Here is an 18,741-nt window from a genome sequence, read left to right on the forward strand (position 1 = left end):
AGCGTAGAGAGAAAATTGAAGAAAATGAGAAAGGATGTAAAATAAAAAGGGATCGTATCGTATGAAACTCTGGTTTTGATTGGTTCATTACTGAGGTTTTACTTGTCTTTAACAAAATCTGAACGAGTAGTTTTTGGTGTCATAACCTTTTTTAAAGGGACATTTCACTTTTTGTGAAAATATGCTCATTTTCCAGCTCGCCTAGAGTGAAACATTTGATTTTTACTGTTTTGGAATCCATTCAGCTGATCTCCGGGTCTGGCGCTAGCACTTTTAGCATAGCTTAGCACAATCCATTAAATCTGTGTAGACCATTAGCAGTGTTTCAATATTTTTCCTATTTAAAACTTGACTCTTCTGTAGTTACATCGTGTACTAAGACCGACGGAAAATTAAAAGTTGTGATTTTCTAGGCAGATTTGGCAGGAACTATATTCGCATTCTGACGTAATAATCAAGGACTTTGTTGCTGTAACATGGCTGCAGCAGGCGTAGTGATATTATGCACTGCCCAAAAATAGTCCCCTGCTATTGAAAGTAACCCGTTTGAGAGTATAGTTCCTAGCATATCAGCCTAGAAAATCGCAACTTTTAATTTTCCGTCAGTCTTAGTACACGATGTAATTACAGAAGAGTCAAGTTTTAAATAGGAAAAATATCACAACTCTTTGGTTATTTTTTTGCGCGAGGCTAATGGTCTAATCAGATTCAATAGATTGTGCTAAGCTATGCTAAAAGTGCTAGCGCCAGATGGATTCCAAAATGGTAAGTTTTAAAATGTTTAACTCTAGGGGAGCTGGAAAATGAGAATATTTTCAAAAACAATAAACAATGATTAGTGTGATTTTATTTTATTACTTAATAGTGGTGGGACAAGTGAAGATTTTGGCAGAGCAAGTAAAAAACCTTAGCGTTGAGCCCTGCATTGTATACTGAAGATTGAGCTGTACTGTTTTTGACATGAACAAATGCATGTTATGAAACAGAAAGTCATGAAAATGATGTGGTTCTGGTATTTTTTAACTGCTGGAACACAATGCAACAACGAAAGGGCGAATGAAAGTGAGGCAGAGAGACTGGCAGCAGTCAAGCAATTCAAAGAACATATTCTCCATTACTGAGATGTCTGTGAAAACATCTGTTCCCACACAAACACAAATTTCCTCACTTGCCTCATTCACAACTTTTTAAAGATAAACAAAGGCAATCTTTCAGAGTAACAATGTTCTGAGCTTCAGATCTCACACTCATTACTCTCTCTGTCTGTCTGTGTGTGTGTGTGTGTGTGTGTGTGTGTGGGAGGGGGGGTAAGGCTATAGACAAGAGACACAAGATGTATTGTTGCTGCTTAGTATTTTTTTAGAATTTGGTTGAATCTAACAGTTTAAAGCTGAACATAAGTTTAACATTAAAGAACAATCTTAACATTAAAGCACACATTTGAAATATGTAGCTTTGTAAACTGTGTTTGTTGTTGGCTCCTTAAACAAAATGTTAAATGTCTCTGTAAGTCACTTTGGATACAAGTGTCTGCTAAATAAGTACATGTAAATGCGGATCACATTAATTCAAACTTTTGTGAAAAATGCCCTTTATTAAATCTAAATTTATAATCTAATTTATAATTTATAAAGATCATTGAAATTGTCATGAAACCCCTTTATTTTAGTCATTTACACTTCTGATTTAAAAGAGGTTTGGAGAAAAGAGCCTGAAACGAGATCACTACTTGATTTTACTAAAGATTGTATAAAACATGGACATAGTGTCCGTGACGTCAACAGTAGGTTTCTGAAGAGTAGACGGAACTGGTTCTCGCTATCTTGGCAAAAGCATCACCGGGTATCACTCCCCAATAACCGAAAATGGCCAAATTGGTAGAACGTGGGTGGAGCTGAGTGGACAGCAGCGGCAATCCACCTATCACTCAAGCGGCAACCCCCTTAATTATGCAGAACTTTAAGGCTTAATATAATTAAAATGAACAAGTTACAAAAAAAATCCAAAGACCAAAATCACTTTTTGTACCAGTCTGTAAACATATTTTTTTGCTGTAAAGTTGGCCATTTTAACATGGGGGGTCTTAGTGAATTGACTCTCTTTTTGAGTCAGCCTCTTGTGGCCCGTTGATGAATTGCAGTTTAAAGGGCCGTTCACATTATAACGATAACTATAAAAAATATAGTTAAAACTGTAAAACCGTTAAAACAGTTTTATATTAGAGAATAGCGGAGTTCACACCACAACTATAACGATAAAGATGCAAAATAATAAGATATTATTACACAAACTACTAGATTCACTGTTTAGAGTTATGCAAAACGCAGCATGTTGAAGACATCTGCTGGTTACTCGCGGTGTAAATGCAACAAGAACATCATATTTAGATATTCAGTGACATGTAAACAATTGCAAAAGTTTTTATTACAGGAAATATCCAATATTAGTTTATGCCATTAAAGGCAAGTGCTTTGCATAAGCAAATGAACAAAGTTATCGTTATGATGTGGATGCTAATATATTTATCGTTATAGTTGACGTTATAGTTATCGTTATAATGTGAATTGCTCTTTAGTCACTCTGTGTTGGCTTCATCAGAAAGACCAGAAGGGTGCCTTTCGGATTTTACACATATACTGTACAACATAAGAATAAAAATTCTTCAAAAAAGGAAAAGATTAAGATTATTTTAGCAATCTTAATATTCATGAGTGCTGTTATTAAATTAATTAATGCAAATCCTGAACATATCTGTTAATATGTGAAATCAACAAAAATGACCATTTGAAAAGATATTTTCACCCAGGTAATTAAAGTAACTATTTTGTGTTGGTAACTTGCAATAGCCAAAAAATGAGCTTGCCTATAGTCTAACTTTAAATGATGAGTAGCTTTGAGCTTGAAAAACTACAGTGTGTGTTTGTGTGTGTGTGTCAGAGTTATGCATTCAAACCCAACCCAATATGCCCGATACAGACGCAGCACTTGTGACCAAACCAATGCGCTTCGGCAGGGTATGAAAGCATCTGTCAAATGCTTACCCTCATATTGGGCTTCAAGGTTACATAAATGAAAATCCTGACAGAGGAAAAGTAATGCTTGAACAAACTTTACAGTTTGTGGCTCTGCCTTTTACTCTCTCCAGGAAATAAATGCAAATATTGAAATGAGCCGAGTTATTTCAGTGGAAAGGTGGCCCCAGATGGACACATTGTGACTGGCAATAGGAAAAGAGAAGCGATAGACTTCAACGTTACAGAGGACACCATCTGTTCCTCACAGGAAATACACACTTTCTCTCTCTCTCTCTCTCTCTCTCTCTCTCTCTCTCTCTCTCTCTCTCTCTCTCAAACACACACACACACACACACAAGCAGCATAGTAAGCAGGTCACATCAAATCCAGTGCATTTCATTACTTCTGCATACCTGTCAGTCCCTAGATGAAAACCAAGGGGAATTTTGTATAGGATCAGATTATTGTAACCCAGGATAACATATTCATAAATTGAATATACCTTAACCTTCAACACAGAAATCAACCTTAAATCTCATACAAAATATGCAGAGTGGAATTTTGTGATTTTTTTAAGCAAAACGTCAATTCTTTGTTTAATAATGTGACATCACCATTTCTAAAATAGATGCTGTACACTGTAAAAAGTTGGATCAACTATAAGTAACTTGAATTGGTAACACCTAAAAAAATTAAGACTAAAATTAAATGACTTTAGGTAAGTTGAATAAACTTATATTTTTTTAGGTGTTACCAATTCAAGTTACTTTTTAAAGGGATAGTTCGGCCAAAATTGATATTAAACGCACGATTTACTCACAAGCTGTCCGAGGTGCATATGTCCATAATTTTTCAGAAAAACACATTTTCTGTTTATAAAATGTTTCAGATCTTTCAGTTAATAAAATGTGAAGGTATGGGGTCCACATCCTTCAAGTCCAAAAAATTTGCATCCATCCTTTACAAAATAATCCAAACGGCTCCACGATGATAAACAAAGGCCTTCTGAGGGTAATCTGCATCGTTTTGTTGTAGAAATATCCATATTGAAAACTTTACAAACGAAAATAACTTGCCTCCGGTAATGCTGCCATCCCAGTCACGTCTGCATTTAAGATGAGCGCTTACGCAGTTTACAGAGGTTTCTCTGCTGCTGCTCTGTGCCCCGCCCGCCGTATTTGTCATACATCACTAAGAAAAGTGCGTACATGACGTTGACACTCTCTCCTGAATACAGAGGAGTGTAAGGCTATGTTTAAATTAATGTGTTTATACTTTAAAACACGTTACTTTTGCTACATTTACGCCTTTCATTTGCACTACACCACCGTTTTTGACCCTCATAAACGGATTCGTTCACAAACGCTGCGGACCCTGTTTTAGTTTGAGAATTCAGACGTTGCGCTGCAGTGTAAATGAAGGAAGACAGAGTCTTATGTAAACTAACAGCTGATGTTAACGTGACAGCGCATCATTTTCAAATGAAAAATTATTTTTATTCAGGTAAATTGAGGTTTGCAACAGAGGTTTTGCCAAAAATAGTAAACATCTACCGACCAGCTATTATAAAGGCTATATCAGATTGTTTTAACATGCATCCTTATAGATAATGTCTGTTTAATATTTATGTTTGATTATTGTTAGGTTTGAATATTGTTGTAATGTTGTTGTTGTTTTGTTTAAATTTAGTTAGCTTATTACGAAAGATAGACTGTAATTTTAAACGCCATATAGGGCGTCGTAAAGGCCAATATGAAGGGAAAATTGTAATGGGTCAGACAATATTTTCGAGCTTAATTTTAGTTTTGTTTGCTACTTTAAAATGAAGTTCGTTTCATATAATTTGTCTCTTAATTTTAATCGATGTTTTGTTGATAAGTTTTGTGAATATAAATTAAAAACAATAAAATCAACCATATTAATATTTAATGCTCGTTTAGCCGATTGCGCTTTTTGCTATTTCTGTATTGCTAGCGAAGTACGTGCACAGACCTCGCATACTTTTAAAATTAACGTCATATTCATTTTTATTAATTAATTGCACACTGAACAGCGACAGGTAAGGGAAGATAAGTTATTTGGTGTTTACCTCTAATTATGTTTGATTGAAGTTTGCATTTGCTGAAATTTATTTTTGCTTCAAGTTAGCTACTGTTTAGTACTGTTCACTTGAATGCTTCCTTTTTAAATCATAAAGACCTTTCTGTTTGGTTTTTAAGACTTTCCCAAACACATTTTTATAGGTTCAAAAATAGTGTCTGTTGTAGTTGCCGGCAAAGGTATGAATTTTTGTCAATATCCTACACCCCTAGGCTGCATAAAGGCGCAAAGGTAAGCTATTATTAGAGTAATAAGTTATTTTACACTTTTATGCACATGCCCAGTTACGTGATTGGTCATGTTTCATGCGTTTATGGTTGTGTATAGTGTGGATGAAGATTCTTTTTAAAATGCCAGTATAAACGAGGATCGTTTTCATTTTAAAATGCCGTTTTAAAACGCAAATGCTCTAATGTAAACAGGGCCTAAGATGGCGGCACTACCAAAAGCTACCGCATCCTGGAGCTGTTTGGATTTCTTTGGGGAAGGATATTTGCACAGTTTTTGGACTTGAAGGAGCTGGATCCCGTAACTTTACTGTTTAGCAGCTGAAAGATATAAGTCATTTTCTAAAATAACTGAAAATGTGTTTGTCTGAAAAATGATGGACATATGCATCTCGAACGGCTTTGGAGTGAGTAAATCTTGGGTTTAATATAATTTTTGCCTGAACTATCCCTTTAAGTTGAACCAACTTTTTACTTTTTACAGTGTATAATTTGCGGCCTTCTTAGTTTAATCAACTTGGATTTACAAGTCAATTTCTTATTATGATTGACAAGGGACGAGTTTCTACAACTTGACTCATTTCAACTGTAAGTTATAACTTATCTCTAGTCACGATAAATAATAGTACTGTATGTTAAAATGATCAGACTTGATTAAAAACCAAACAATTTAAGGCAGCAAAGATTTTTTACAGTGTACAAATACCTACGTGATATGTCAGATAAAAGCCTTTTTTTGGTCTTCTAACCAGCCATGACAGCTTTTAGTTTTCTATTTCTGTGGCATTGTGCCAGGTAGCTAGGACTGCTGTCTATAAACATGAATCTACAAGATTATAAAGAACCTCAAAGCCATGTAGAGGCATTTACGTATGACGTCTGGTCTCCTCTGAGAATGAAAGTGAAGGACCGAACCTGACGGCTGATTCTGTCACAGAGAACAGCGAGTTGACGTTTTATTTGTCGTGATGTGAACGGCATCAAACAGAGTCTCATCTAATGAGGCTGACAGAGGTCCACCGCTACACCTCAACATATCAATATCATTTTTTAAAGCTTGTTGCCATGGCAACTGCCAGCGGCTGGAACATGAGCCTACTTAGAGATTGCCCACTCATCCACCCATTTCTCTTCTTCCTCGCTTTTTGTCCTGCGTTTCAGTCATTTTGATTGTTTCGCATGACCTTGTCCCAGCTGAGATTATCTGCTGCTCCAAGCACAAGTAAGCCTACCAAATACACATCTCAGATGATTTAGAGAAAGAGAGTGTGAGAGAGAGAGAGAGAGAGAGAGAGAGAGAGAGAGAGAGAGAGAGAGAGAGAGAGAGAGAGTTACCTTTCCGAAGCTACCCTTGCCCAGCACCATGATAAAATTGAAGTCAGACAGTTTCATACGATCCCGGTTGCCATTGCTGTCAAATTTGGTGATGTTGGAGGATGAGCCGTCTGTTTTGGTGGGACCAATTTTAGCTCTCTGTTGAGAAATAACAAAACAGAAACAATAAGTCCGTATCAGACTGGGGTCAAAGACAACACGAACACAAGGCATACCCGTCCCAAACACGTACACATATTTACGTCTATAACAACAGGGACTTTTCATTGAATTCAACTGTTTCATTTCCTAGCTCTCACACAAACCTTTCTTCAATTTAATAGGTTACTTACAACATTGTTCGATATGTTTATTAAGTTTCTATCCTCATGGGGACATTTGACTTTTACAATTTACAGTAAAACTTTTAAACAACTACACATTCACTTACCATTGAGTTTCTAAACGGAATGAGTTATTTTCTTCCCAATCCTCACACAAACCTTTTTGGTTCTTCATTTCATGCCCACATTATTTAGTTTAGGTTGTATGGTCCTTTTGGAGACATTTGTCCCTTATATTGCAACCAAAACAGAACACACAAACATACATGCAAACAAAGACTCTTTATTTGTTTGTGTTTGTCTGTTGATGTTACTAAATTTCTTAAAGGTGCAGTGTATAAATTTTAGCGGCATCTAGTGGTGAGGTTGCGAATTGCAACCAACGGCTCAGTCCACTGCTCACCTCTTGCTTTTGAAACACATAGAGAAGCTACAGTAGCCGCCACCAGACAAACATGGAGACAACTTAGTAAAAAAGTTTGTCCGTTAAGGGCTTCTGTAGAAACATGGCTGCACAAAATGGCAGCTTCCATGTAAGGGGACCCTCTGTGTATGTAGATAAAACGTCTCATTCTAAGGCATTATAATGGTTCATTATCAGAGGTCTTTATACACCCCTGATAATTTTGTTTTGTATATTATTTGGCATTTCTGTCAAGAGATCCTTCTAAAAATTACACACTGCACCTTTAAGCAGGTCTACTCATTACCTTCCTTCTGATTCTGTCACACAGATTAAGCAAATAGTGAGTAAACCAGTCATCCACTCATCCAATAAAGCATTATTTTTTGCTATTGTATGTGTGTGTGTGAGTGAGTGTGTTTTTGTATATGTGGTTTAAATGTGTTTAATGACAATTTTATAACATTCTTTGACCTTGTAAACCAAATGGCTTAAAAAACAGACGCAAGATGTAAACAAGAAGCACTTCCTGTTTCAGTTTTTTAACACTAGATAAACGTTGGGATAAAATACAGCCAACAGAACAAAAAGTTAAACAAATATCTTACAGATAATGATATATGTGTAAAATAAAAAAACGGTCACAAACAGGAAGTGTTTCTGGACCATTGTTGTTTACATCTTTTGAAATGGTCTATAGGGAGTCCCTGTAAACCACATACTGTATACAAGTGTGCGTGTGTGTGTGTGTGTGCAACAGATAGTATGTAACATAAAAAAGATAATAAATATGTCTTTAGCTCTATTTGGATGGCAATTGTTTCTCAATGTGACGTAAGGTACTTTTAACATTTACAGGAGTTAGTCAGTTATTTCATTGCTGTCTGAATCCAGAATGTCTGTTTTTCTTCAACCACTCAGGTAAAAATTTCTGTCTTAATTACTTACTGTTTTTTTGATAAACACCAAGATTGTGTGGTTATTTAAATTGTTGTCCGATCTCCGAGTTTATAAAATGGGATCAATGCAAAAGTCATTTTATACAGCCTTTTTGACCACTGTATGGTAACTCTGGCGCGTCGCTGTAAACTGCACCACTGAAGCGGCACTCATTTTTAAAGATTGACACCTACTAACTAAAATTATGAAATCTTTTGATCATGTAAATAAACATATCCACCGTAAAATTGATCTTCATCCGAACGCATGAGTTTCATCATTGAGGAACCATGCCAATTTATTTTTACAGACATCCTCGTAAGAAACAATTACAGTCCAAGCTTTTGGCCGCATTTGTAAAACGGCTCTAAAGTGTCTGTCAGACACAGAGAAAGTGGGTGTGTGTATATTAAACTGTGACACTGTGTGTGAGGCTTACACTCACAGGGTGGTGAACGTTTTCACTCATTGTTTTTCGCACCACCCAAGCTGGCATGCTACACAATCGCACAGTCAGTGAAAACGTCTCTGGCTTCTTCTCTGTGTGTCACAGGCCACAGTCATTAGGCCCATCGGCTACAGACCGAGGTGAAGCATACTGCCGATTTCCTTGTTCACCAGAATTTCTCCTTCACAGTCCACTGAGAACTGATCCATTATCTACAGCTGTGAGCCAATCACACCTCCAGCAACAGTTCACGCACACACGGCTCCTAGCACAAATGCACCAACAGCTTTACTCACTATAGCTTCATTATTCTGATGATTATATCACCTTGATATCACCTTGACCATGATATCTTTAAAATTGTCTGAGTAAGGCCATGTCAATGAAGTCAAAAATCAAATTTTAATGCTCCTAATCTCAAAATTAGATTATGAGACTTTAGCTTGTATTTTACGTATTGTGCAAAAGTCTTATGGTGCATTCACACCCGCCGTGGTAGAGGCGGCAAAAACGCGCTATTTGCGTGTAGTTGGACGCAGTGTTGTTTTGGTCAACGATGATTTCGTCAATGATTTCGTTGACGCTCTATTTGTTATGACGAAAATGCGGCGATTACTAGTTAAAATGGCTCTAAGGTGACTAAAACATGACAAGACGCTTTCGGTTTTCGTTGACGAGACGAGACAGAACGAAAATGATTATAAGTCTGACGCTTTACAATGCATGTCATTTCTGCCTATTTTGCGTGAAATCTGTCTGTTTTTAGCTAAAAAGTAACAGCAATGCTGCCGCTTCCTATCCTTGTTTTGGGTACACCCACCACCCGGCAGCTGCCATGCCGCGCACGCGCACCAGATTTCACACAACAACAACAGCGAGTTCGAAGGACCGTGGTGGTGATGCCAATAAACGGAAACGATGAGATGATTAATGGACATACTTTCAGTATAATCCATCAGAAAGAAAAACAGAATGCATAATGGGAGATGACGGTGATGTGGCCACAAAGTAGGTGGGAAGAATACCACCAACCTCAAGCAGCACCTGAAGGCTCATCACGCTGATTTTTTTTAAAGGTAACTAACAAGTCACGCTGTTAACATATCATATACATTCAAGTTTACTCAACAATCAGCTTGTGACACATTTTATGGTAAGCTTAAGCTTTTACATGTATCTACTTGTCAAACCTAAGCCCATTTCCAATACTTTTTAACCTAAATTAATTTGTTAAAGATTTGTTTTATGTCGACTAAAACTTGACTAAAACGATCAAGTTTATAAGTGACTAAAATATGACTAAAACTAAAAAGCATTTTTGTCCAAAAGACTAAGACTAAAACTAAAAGGGTTGCCAAAAACAGGAGGCTTGAACATTTGAGTTTACTTGCTTCATTCGCGCATGAAATTCTAGTCATTTGAGACATTCACGTGGAAATTCGCGTCATGGGAGGGGCTTCTGCGACTTTGCTGAGACTCCGCTCCATCCTGTAATCACGTCACTACTACAGCAAGGTCCTGATTGGTTAATGCTGCGCGGAAATCTGCGGAAGTTCAGATTTATCAACTCATGCGCATCCCGCGTAACGTGACACATAATGCCTAATCGCGTCTTTGCATTGACTTTATATGTAAATCATTCATGCTTGCCGCCTCTACTGCATCTGGTGTGAACCCTGCATAAGTCAGCATGCCACCATGACACTGATTGTTTTTGAAATAGTATAGGGATTATATATAATTATTTCTCAGTCCCTTTATTAGAATACAACCAAAGTTAAAGTATTTAATGTGACCTCCCCTTACACCAGAGATTCAATAGCAAGAATCTGGCTGTAGGCTTTCTTTAAACTAAATGAAATTTAACTCTTTCCCCGCCATTGACGAGTTATCTCGTCAATCTGCAATACCGCTATTATCGCTATTCCGCAACTTATAAAACCTGGAAGTATTGCCCTAGGGCAAACAGCTGTATGTCCGTGTATGTTTTAAAGATCGCTCTGAATCTGACCTCTATCAAAAGTCCTTTACAAAATTGGAATTATCTTAGCGTTTTGCTCAAAATTTTGTGTTTTTGATGAAACCTACACATATTTGAGAGGTGATAAAAACAGAACACATGAAGGTAGGATGAAACAGATTTTTTTTGTTTGAAAGCAGAGGGTCTGTTCTTTTAATTCATATAGTGTATGTTTATATATAAATAATAATACGCTGGATTTACTAAAAAAAGAAAGTACAGTGCATCATTTCTGCATCCCCTTTTTTAAGTGAGTCTCAATTGCTTAAAATTCAATGTCAAATTTACTTAAAGGTGCAGTGTGTAAATTTTAGCGACATCTAGTGGTGAGGTTGTGAATTGCAACCAACGGCTCAGCCCACTGCTCACCCCTCGCTTTTGAAACACATAGAGAAGCTACGGTAGCCGCCACCGGAGAAACATGTCATCGTCAAAGACAACTTAGTAAAAAAAAGGTTGTCCGTTAAGGGCTTCTGTAGAAACATGGTGGCCCAAAATGGCAACTTCCATGAAAGGGGACCCTCAGCGTATGTAGATAAAAACGTCTCATTCTAAGGTAATAAACATAACGGGTCATTATAAAAAGATCTTTATACATCCCTGAAAATATAGTTTTGAATATTATTTTGCATTTCTGTCAAAGATCCTTCTAAAAATTACACACTGCACCTTTAAAAAGTGTATGCAAAAATGATGCACTATATTTTTAAGTAAATACAGCCTACTATTTTTAGTCCACTGCCTAGTTAGTTATATTTACTAAAATAATAAAAGTAGTTTCAACCAAAAAAATATAAATTTAATTTCCTTCTTACAAATTTTACATGATAAAATTTGTACTAAATAATGTGTTCATTTAGAATTACTCACCTTTTTGTGTTATTTTTACTAAAATTTGGTTAAAAAAGTATTTTTAGTAATAGAAATTACCCATTTTATTCAGTTAAATTTCCTTAGCCACAAAATCATTTTGTACAGTGTAGTCTTCTCAAAAGACTTCAAGATGTGTTTAGTGCCAAGACAGGTCACACTAAAAAATAAAGAGAGTGAAAAAAAATATAAACAATCAATAAAACAACAAAGCTGGTGGTTGCCTTAAGACTTCTGTAATGCACCGGATATACTTCACAATTCACAACTTCTCCAACATTATTGTGAGAAAAGAATAGCACAGACAAACGATGCCTAAATTAGTTTCATTCTCCAAATGGACATACTGTTGTTTTCACAGCGGTGGTGCAATTGCCATTATAAATGGGTTCCTCTCCTAATGTAGGAAGGCATAGGATTTAACCCAAACTTTATGATACCAGCTTAAAACGTCCCCAGAACCATCACAAGTTGAGACATCCAACGTCATGGCACCGCCTCAGAAGAACCTAGCTTACCTTAATTTCAAACATGGCACTGACACATTGTAATATGCATAAGAGGTGACTGTAATTAAAAAAACAGCGAGTAGATTTTAAATTAGACACCATCAACATCATTCAGAATGAAATTCAGCAAGCCTCTCTCACTTTTCCACTGTTATTTCCCATCAGAATGAATGTGTAGTATTGCCTGCGTTCCCTCGACCCATCCCACCACACATTATGCCCTCTTTCTCGCTTCCTCACAGTGTATATTCAATTTTAATTTCAAAACTGCTGCCATATTGTGAGGCTGGCATGCAGCTCAGTCTAGCACAAAATTCCATTAACCCACTCCCAACTGTTCAGACGGCATACTTCACACCGTCCCTGCAGACAAACACACGGCCCGGATAAGTCTGCTGCCCAAATGAGCCTCATACCCACCTCTCTCTCTCTCATTTGTCTCATTTTTTTCTCTGCCATTTAAACTCTACAACTCATAATCTCGTACCACAACCCACAATCTCTCCTTCCCTCTGTGTCTCTGAAGGTTGTGGTTCTGTGGGCAGGGACATGTGGTCCTCTGGGGAGAAAAGCCATGTGAAATCCCCAGCAAAAGCACGAGCTGAGTGGCAGCATTGATCTCCACTTAAACACACACACACTATTAGACCGACACGCACACGCTAGACGCCCTCTGCCACCTCCTCTTCCATCGATCGCTAGGCGTGAGCGAGCGATTAGCTCCGTATCCAGCCGAGATCCTCATCACTGCGCCTAGACAGTGTTTGGTTTGTGAAAGACAAACATCTCAGACTTCTGCCTGGCAGGCTGGCACCCACACGAAAACACAGCATTACACATTCTGCCCGACCCAGTGGCAACAACTTTTATTTGTCTGATCCAGAATGGACAGGGTGGATGTGAAAGAGGAGAGAGAGGGGAAAAGAACTGGGCGGTGAATAAAAGGGAAAGGAGACAAATGCTAATGTGGGTAGATTTCCACTGAGCTGAATGCATCGCATTCAGCGCGCTTCACTGAACACAAATACCGTCATTTCTGCACAGCAGTGTGGAGGGGAGAGCGAGAGAGAAAGGAAAAATGCAGAAAGAGAGAGAGAGAGAGAGAGAAAGAGAGAGTCATTTCCTCTTGGGGTGTATATAACTTAAGGATGCTATCAATAGGAAGGTGCTTATTTTAGGATAGACATCCTAAAAGTTCACCTCTGCTACACAAATAGATAAACACGAACACGAACGTCAAGCTACTAGTATGCCATCAGAATGAAGTACTGCTTTAAAATGTTTCATACACCTTATACACAACTGCTTAGTCCTTATTTTTAAAAATAAGCTATGATATTAACATATTTTTTGGTGTTAATGTCCGAAAACCTTGTCACGACGTTAAAGGTTGTACTAAAAATGAAAGTCATGCTATTGGCCCTTCAGCAAGTCAAATCCACATTCATATAAGAAAAAACGCGAGTCGATCCAAAATGAGTGCGAGATAATGAGTCATTTCCCCATCGCTGTTTTCATGCTGAGCCAAATCTGGCTGCAGCTCACGACATGCGAACAAAAGTTGAAGTGGGGGAACAGCTCCGAGCATCATGTGATTGTGGGTGTTCTGGCACTACAGTACAAGAACGTGAGCGAATGGACCTGCAACCTGAGGGAGGCCTGCCAGTCAGTCCCTGTCTGTCGGTGTTTGTGAGATGGAACAATGCTGCCAAAAAGCTTAATACAGAACCGGTCCTAATGTGAACAACAACAGGCCAGTCCCTCACCTGCCAACTCTGTCATTCAACAGAGACGTGCCATGACCAGAGAGAGAGAGTGCACGAGAGAGAGATTAGCCAGTAGCCCGAAGGTCTTTTTCTTGCATCTCCCACCCCGATACTCTCCAATAAACCCTACAAAATCACAGTCTCAAAGCATGCTGGGAATGCAGGTCATTCATCTTTAGCCAGCAACAACAACAGAACATCGCCGATCTGAACGAAACACCAGCTGTGATGCTAATCTTTCAGAGAATGAGTCAATGTGCCTCATAATGTCAGACAGAGAGGAAAAAAAGAAGTAAACAGATAAGTTAGGGAGTTTTCCTTCACGCTGTGCAAAATGGCAGCCCTTCAGATGAGCTACAGATTGACCATCTCACATTTTGCATTATGCATTACACCAGTGGAGAAAATACCAGCTACCTTAACACACACACACACACGGCAGTCAGAGTACCGCTAAACCTTACATTGAGCTGTTCATAAATAATCCCATCATGCATTGGGCCCACAGCTGGGTCAGCACACAGGGCCATTTGAATTATGCAAGGACCCGCAAAGTCTGTGTTTTATGGCACACTACCACACATATGTTGTAGGGGTGTGCGGGGCACAAACTAACGCAGGATTAAAGGTGCAGTGTGTAATTTTTAGAAGGACCTCAAAACTATATTATCAGGGGTGTACAAAGACCTTTTTATAATGAGCCGTTATGTTTTTATTACCTCGTTTTTATCTACATACACAGAGGGTCCCCTTACGTGAAAGTCGCCATTTGTGCCGCCATGTTTCTACAGAAGCCCTTAACGGACAATCTTTTTTACTAAGTTGTCTCTGTCAATTACTTGTTTTTCCAGTGGCAGCTACCATAGCTTCTCTATGCGTTTCAGAAGCGAGGGGTGAGCAGTGGACTGAGCCGTTGGTTGCAATTTGCAACCTCACCACTAGATGCTACTAAAATTTACACACTGCACCTTTAAGTGTAACATAGACTGTTTATATTGTTGCACAGGATTGAGCGATTTGTTTTTCTGGTTTTGTTTTTACCCTGCCAAAAGTTGATCTCCCGCAAATTTATGGAAAGGTATAATGTTTTCCATAGAGTTTTTGATGAAAGTGTGTTTTGGTGTCATGTAAATGCATTTTTTCATCATATGTTTTTTTCGGTTTCTAAGTTGGGTGTGTAAGATACCAAAACCAATGTTATGTCATTTTATTCAGTATCTTGTTGACTAAAACATAGCATCATTTTGAAATATCTCTGCAGCTCTTAGTAACTTTTTTGGTAGGCTTGAAAATATTTTCACCCAGCGGGGTTAATTGTAACGCTGTGTTACAACTAAACTCAAAGCACTACAGATATGAAAACAGCTAACGTTCGCCTAATTCTTGCCGTTGTTTTAAATAGGCTACACAATAAAGATTGCTGGTTCCAAACAAAATAAATGTTCCTGTCTTATCAAAAATTGTCAAAATGTATTTTTGTTCAAATCTTTAATTTTGATTGAATAAGGTCACATCACAGATTAAAATCATAATGAAATTAATGGCTAAAATCAAACTTTGATTTTTATTATCTCATAATTTGATATTGAGACTTTAGTAGGGTTTTTACAAACTGGGTCACATATAAAAATGTTTTTTTTTTTTCAAAATTGTGCTGCTTTTTCTCACATATTTAGACATTTGTATCCATTTATAACTGAACTATGGTTAGATAAAGGATGAAAAGTGTTAATACCTGTCTATTATAGACAGATATATAAACAATATCCACTTCAAATATATAGACAAAATAGTGTTGAAATTTGCCTGCAAACTTAATTTTTAGCAAGTGTTACAACTAACTCCCTGCCTGTTACAATTAACCCCACCTATAGGGTAAGTTGTAACGTTTGCACTTCTATCACGTTTGGTGTAATTGTCTAAGAATGGTAAGTACTAGAAACAAACTTCAAATGGTCATTTGTAGCAGAGATGTGTGTGTTGCTTGTGTAAAAATATAATTAATCAAACTCAAATTTTTTTGAATGATTGAGCCAAAATCAAAAAGCATTGTGCCCCGCTCTCCCCTACTGTAGTAGGAGTATGGCTGGAGAATTCTTGGCCTTAGTGTGCAAAGACTGAGAAAATGTCATTTATTTATTTCTTTTATTAAAGTTAATTAAAGTTGTAGGTAAACACCAGCATACGTTCATATCACGTGAACACATTCACATAATCTACATATTTCATCCCATGCTCAAATTCTACACTTATCACCCGTATGGACCAACAGGCACAAAGCGACTATCAAGACACTGCATAGAGACAATTTTCACATATCAATTTAGTGTAGACATGTCTAAACTACTGAATACACTCATTTATACAGAATAGAAGGAAGGGGGCTTTACAATGTGCCCGAATCAATCAGCGAGGAAAAAAGCCAAGGGATCAGAGGCTGCGGTCCGGTACCTGTATTCAGATTGGAGTGAAGTGCAGTGCAGAATGCAGATTGACATGAGTGTGATTACTTTGGTAGGATCCTGGGATTTGTCACTATGTCATTTATGCCACATTTGTCAGTGAGTGATACATGCTTCATTTACAAAAGGCCCGTTTCTATCTTTTCTCTTTGTTCAGCTTGCTCTATTTTACCTTTTCTGCTGGCAAACAGTTTTTGGAGAGTGAACATGACAACACCGACCCTATTTACTTTTTAATGCAAAATCTTGTTTTTTTCTGCTCGCAATTCATGAGCATGTTATTTTAAATACAGTAAAAATCCTTTTTGTTACCTTTTTTGACCAGTCCCCTCCAACCATATCAAATTGGTATGTACAGTACAGTACAGTTATGTTCACTTTTCACAAGCCAGTCAATTTCTGCTATAAATTTCAGTGTCATCCTATATTTAAAGAATTCAGATACAAAACCCTCTAAGTGCATCTGACCAGTTTTCTTGCAAATGACCATTTCTTACCAGGTTCTTATGTTTACTTTCAGTAATTTCACTGTAATGCCGATGCCTTATTTTCATAATTGTCACTTGAACATAAATTCCATAATCTTCACTAGCGCTAAGAAAATAAAATAGGTTAAATATGTTTATGTAATGTGATGCGTCTTGTGTTTTACAACCTTGTTTTTCCTTTTTATCTTGTGAAATTGTACATTTTGGGGTGGTGTCCAGACCTTAGACTTAGACTAACTTAAATGTTAGTGTTGTCTTGATTGAAAACAACTTGCTCTTACGTATCTTAACTCATTCCCCACCAGTCATTTTTTTTAAAGTTGCCTGTCAGCATTTGTTTGTGATTTTCACAAAAGTTTTACAAAATGCCTTCCAGGAGAATTTTCTCCTAACAATATATAAACACACAAATATATCAAATGAAAGAACAGACCCTCCGCTTTCAAACAAACAATAAAAAAACTAACAAAACGGGGGAAAACCGTTTTGTTCCATCTATATTTTTTCTCTGCTTATAAACTCTTAAATATGGGTATTTTTCCTAAAAAATAATTTTTTTTAGCAAAAAGCTGAAATAATAAATCGGGTAAGTGCACCATCTAATGGATAATCGTGATATTACAGATTAACATAAAACCTCATAAGGGACACTTTTTTATGCAAATGTTTTCTCTTAAAGACACACTATGCAGTTGTTTTACCTTAAAATAACAGCTTCAAAGTTATTTCGGTGGTTAACAAAGTCATAGTAGGGCGAATCATCCCTCTGTTGAAGCTCGGGGAGGACCCAGATGGAAGAACCAGCAATGCAAGCTTGAGAGGAACGACCCTGACAAATCTCGCGAGAATCACGACTTGCTTTACGGCAACGACGTCACACACGTTAGGCTTGTTCGACTTCCTCCGTTTCGGATCATTCTCGCGGAACTTTGACGTCATTCGGCTATCGGTTCTTGCAGTGCCGCATGAAGTCGAACAAGCCTTTAAACAACAACTGCACATGCGAATTTGAGACGTGATGCTCAACGATGGAAAAGACAAGAAATCGCATTTGGAAGAGAGTAGGAAAAGGAAAAGAGAATCTGAAACGGACAAGAGTCCCACTCGGTCAGGCTTTTACTCGTTGGCGTGAGCTAAAAGAGTAGCCTAATATTTGTATGAAATTGTAAAAACATTACCTGCTCATTATCTTTGGAGTACTAGAGTGGGAAATTACAACAGTTGCAAGTATTCCCCAGAGACTCTAGGGGTCGCTGTTTGACAAAAACTGAAAAATGCATAGAGCGCCTTTAATTGACGAGATAACTCGTCAATGGCGGGGAAAGAGTTAAAATATATCAGAGTGAGTGTTGTGTCTCAAGATACACATTTATTCATTATGCTTTTAAAAATGACTTAAATTTCCTAATTTAACTAAGACCAGGGACGTCGTTAGGCCTATTTTAGGGGGGCTGAAGCTACCCCAAAATGTTCCTAAGCCCCCCTAAATGACCAGGGCTCTCAAGTGTCACGCATTGAGCGTGACAGTCACTCATTTCGGTCTTTTGTCACGCACTCCCGCCACACATTGTATTTCTCACGCAGAAAACTATTTATAATATATTTAATATATGCCGCAGCGCACAAAAGTTATCTGGTCGCGCCGTTCTCACTATGGAAACCGGCAGGAATCAAGCGCGTATCCCCTAGAGCCTGCCACTTATCAGCCAATCAAAAAAAAAAGAAATAGGCTACACAATAGCCAATCAGAAAATAGCACTATTGTATCTGGGTAAGATTTAACGCAACAACCAATGAAAGGCGGCATGCTGCGTCAAGTTTCGTCTCCTCCCCTGA

General features: G+C 37.7%; 1 protein-coding gene across 4 annotated transcripts in view; it reads right to left on the reverse strand.

The window, feature by feature from the left end:
- The window catches only part of prkcbb (protein kinase C, beta b), a 165,011-nt gene that overhangs the window by 62,002 nt on the left and 84,268 nt on the right, over positions 1–18,741 (reverse strand). For all 4 annotated transcript variants that reach the window (XM_073857195.1, XM_073857197.1, XM_073857194.1 and 1 more), the window contains exon 9: positions 6,678–6,809. In XM_073857195.1, coding sequence (XP_073713296.1) covers positions 6,678–6,809 — 132 coding nt within the window. The remainder of the gene's footprint in view (positions 1–6,677; positions 6,810–18,741) is intronic.

Source organism: Misgurnus anguillicaudatus, chromosome 19, assembly GCF_027580225.2.
Source record: "Misgurnus anguillicaudatus chromosome 19, ASM2758022v2, whole genome shotgun sequence".
NCBI classification, from domain to species: Eukaryota; Metazoa; Chordata; class Actinopteri; order Cypriniformes; family Cobitidae; genus Misgurnus; species Misgurnus anguillicaudatus.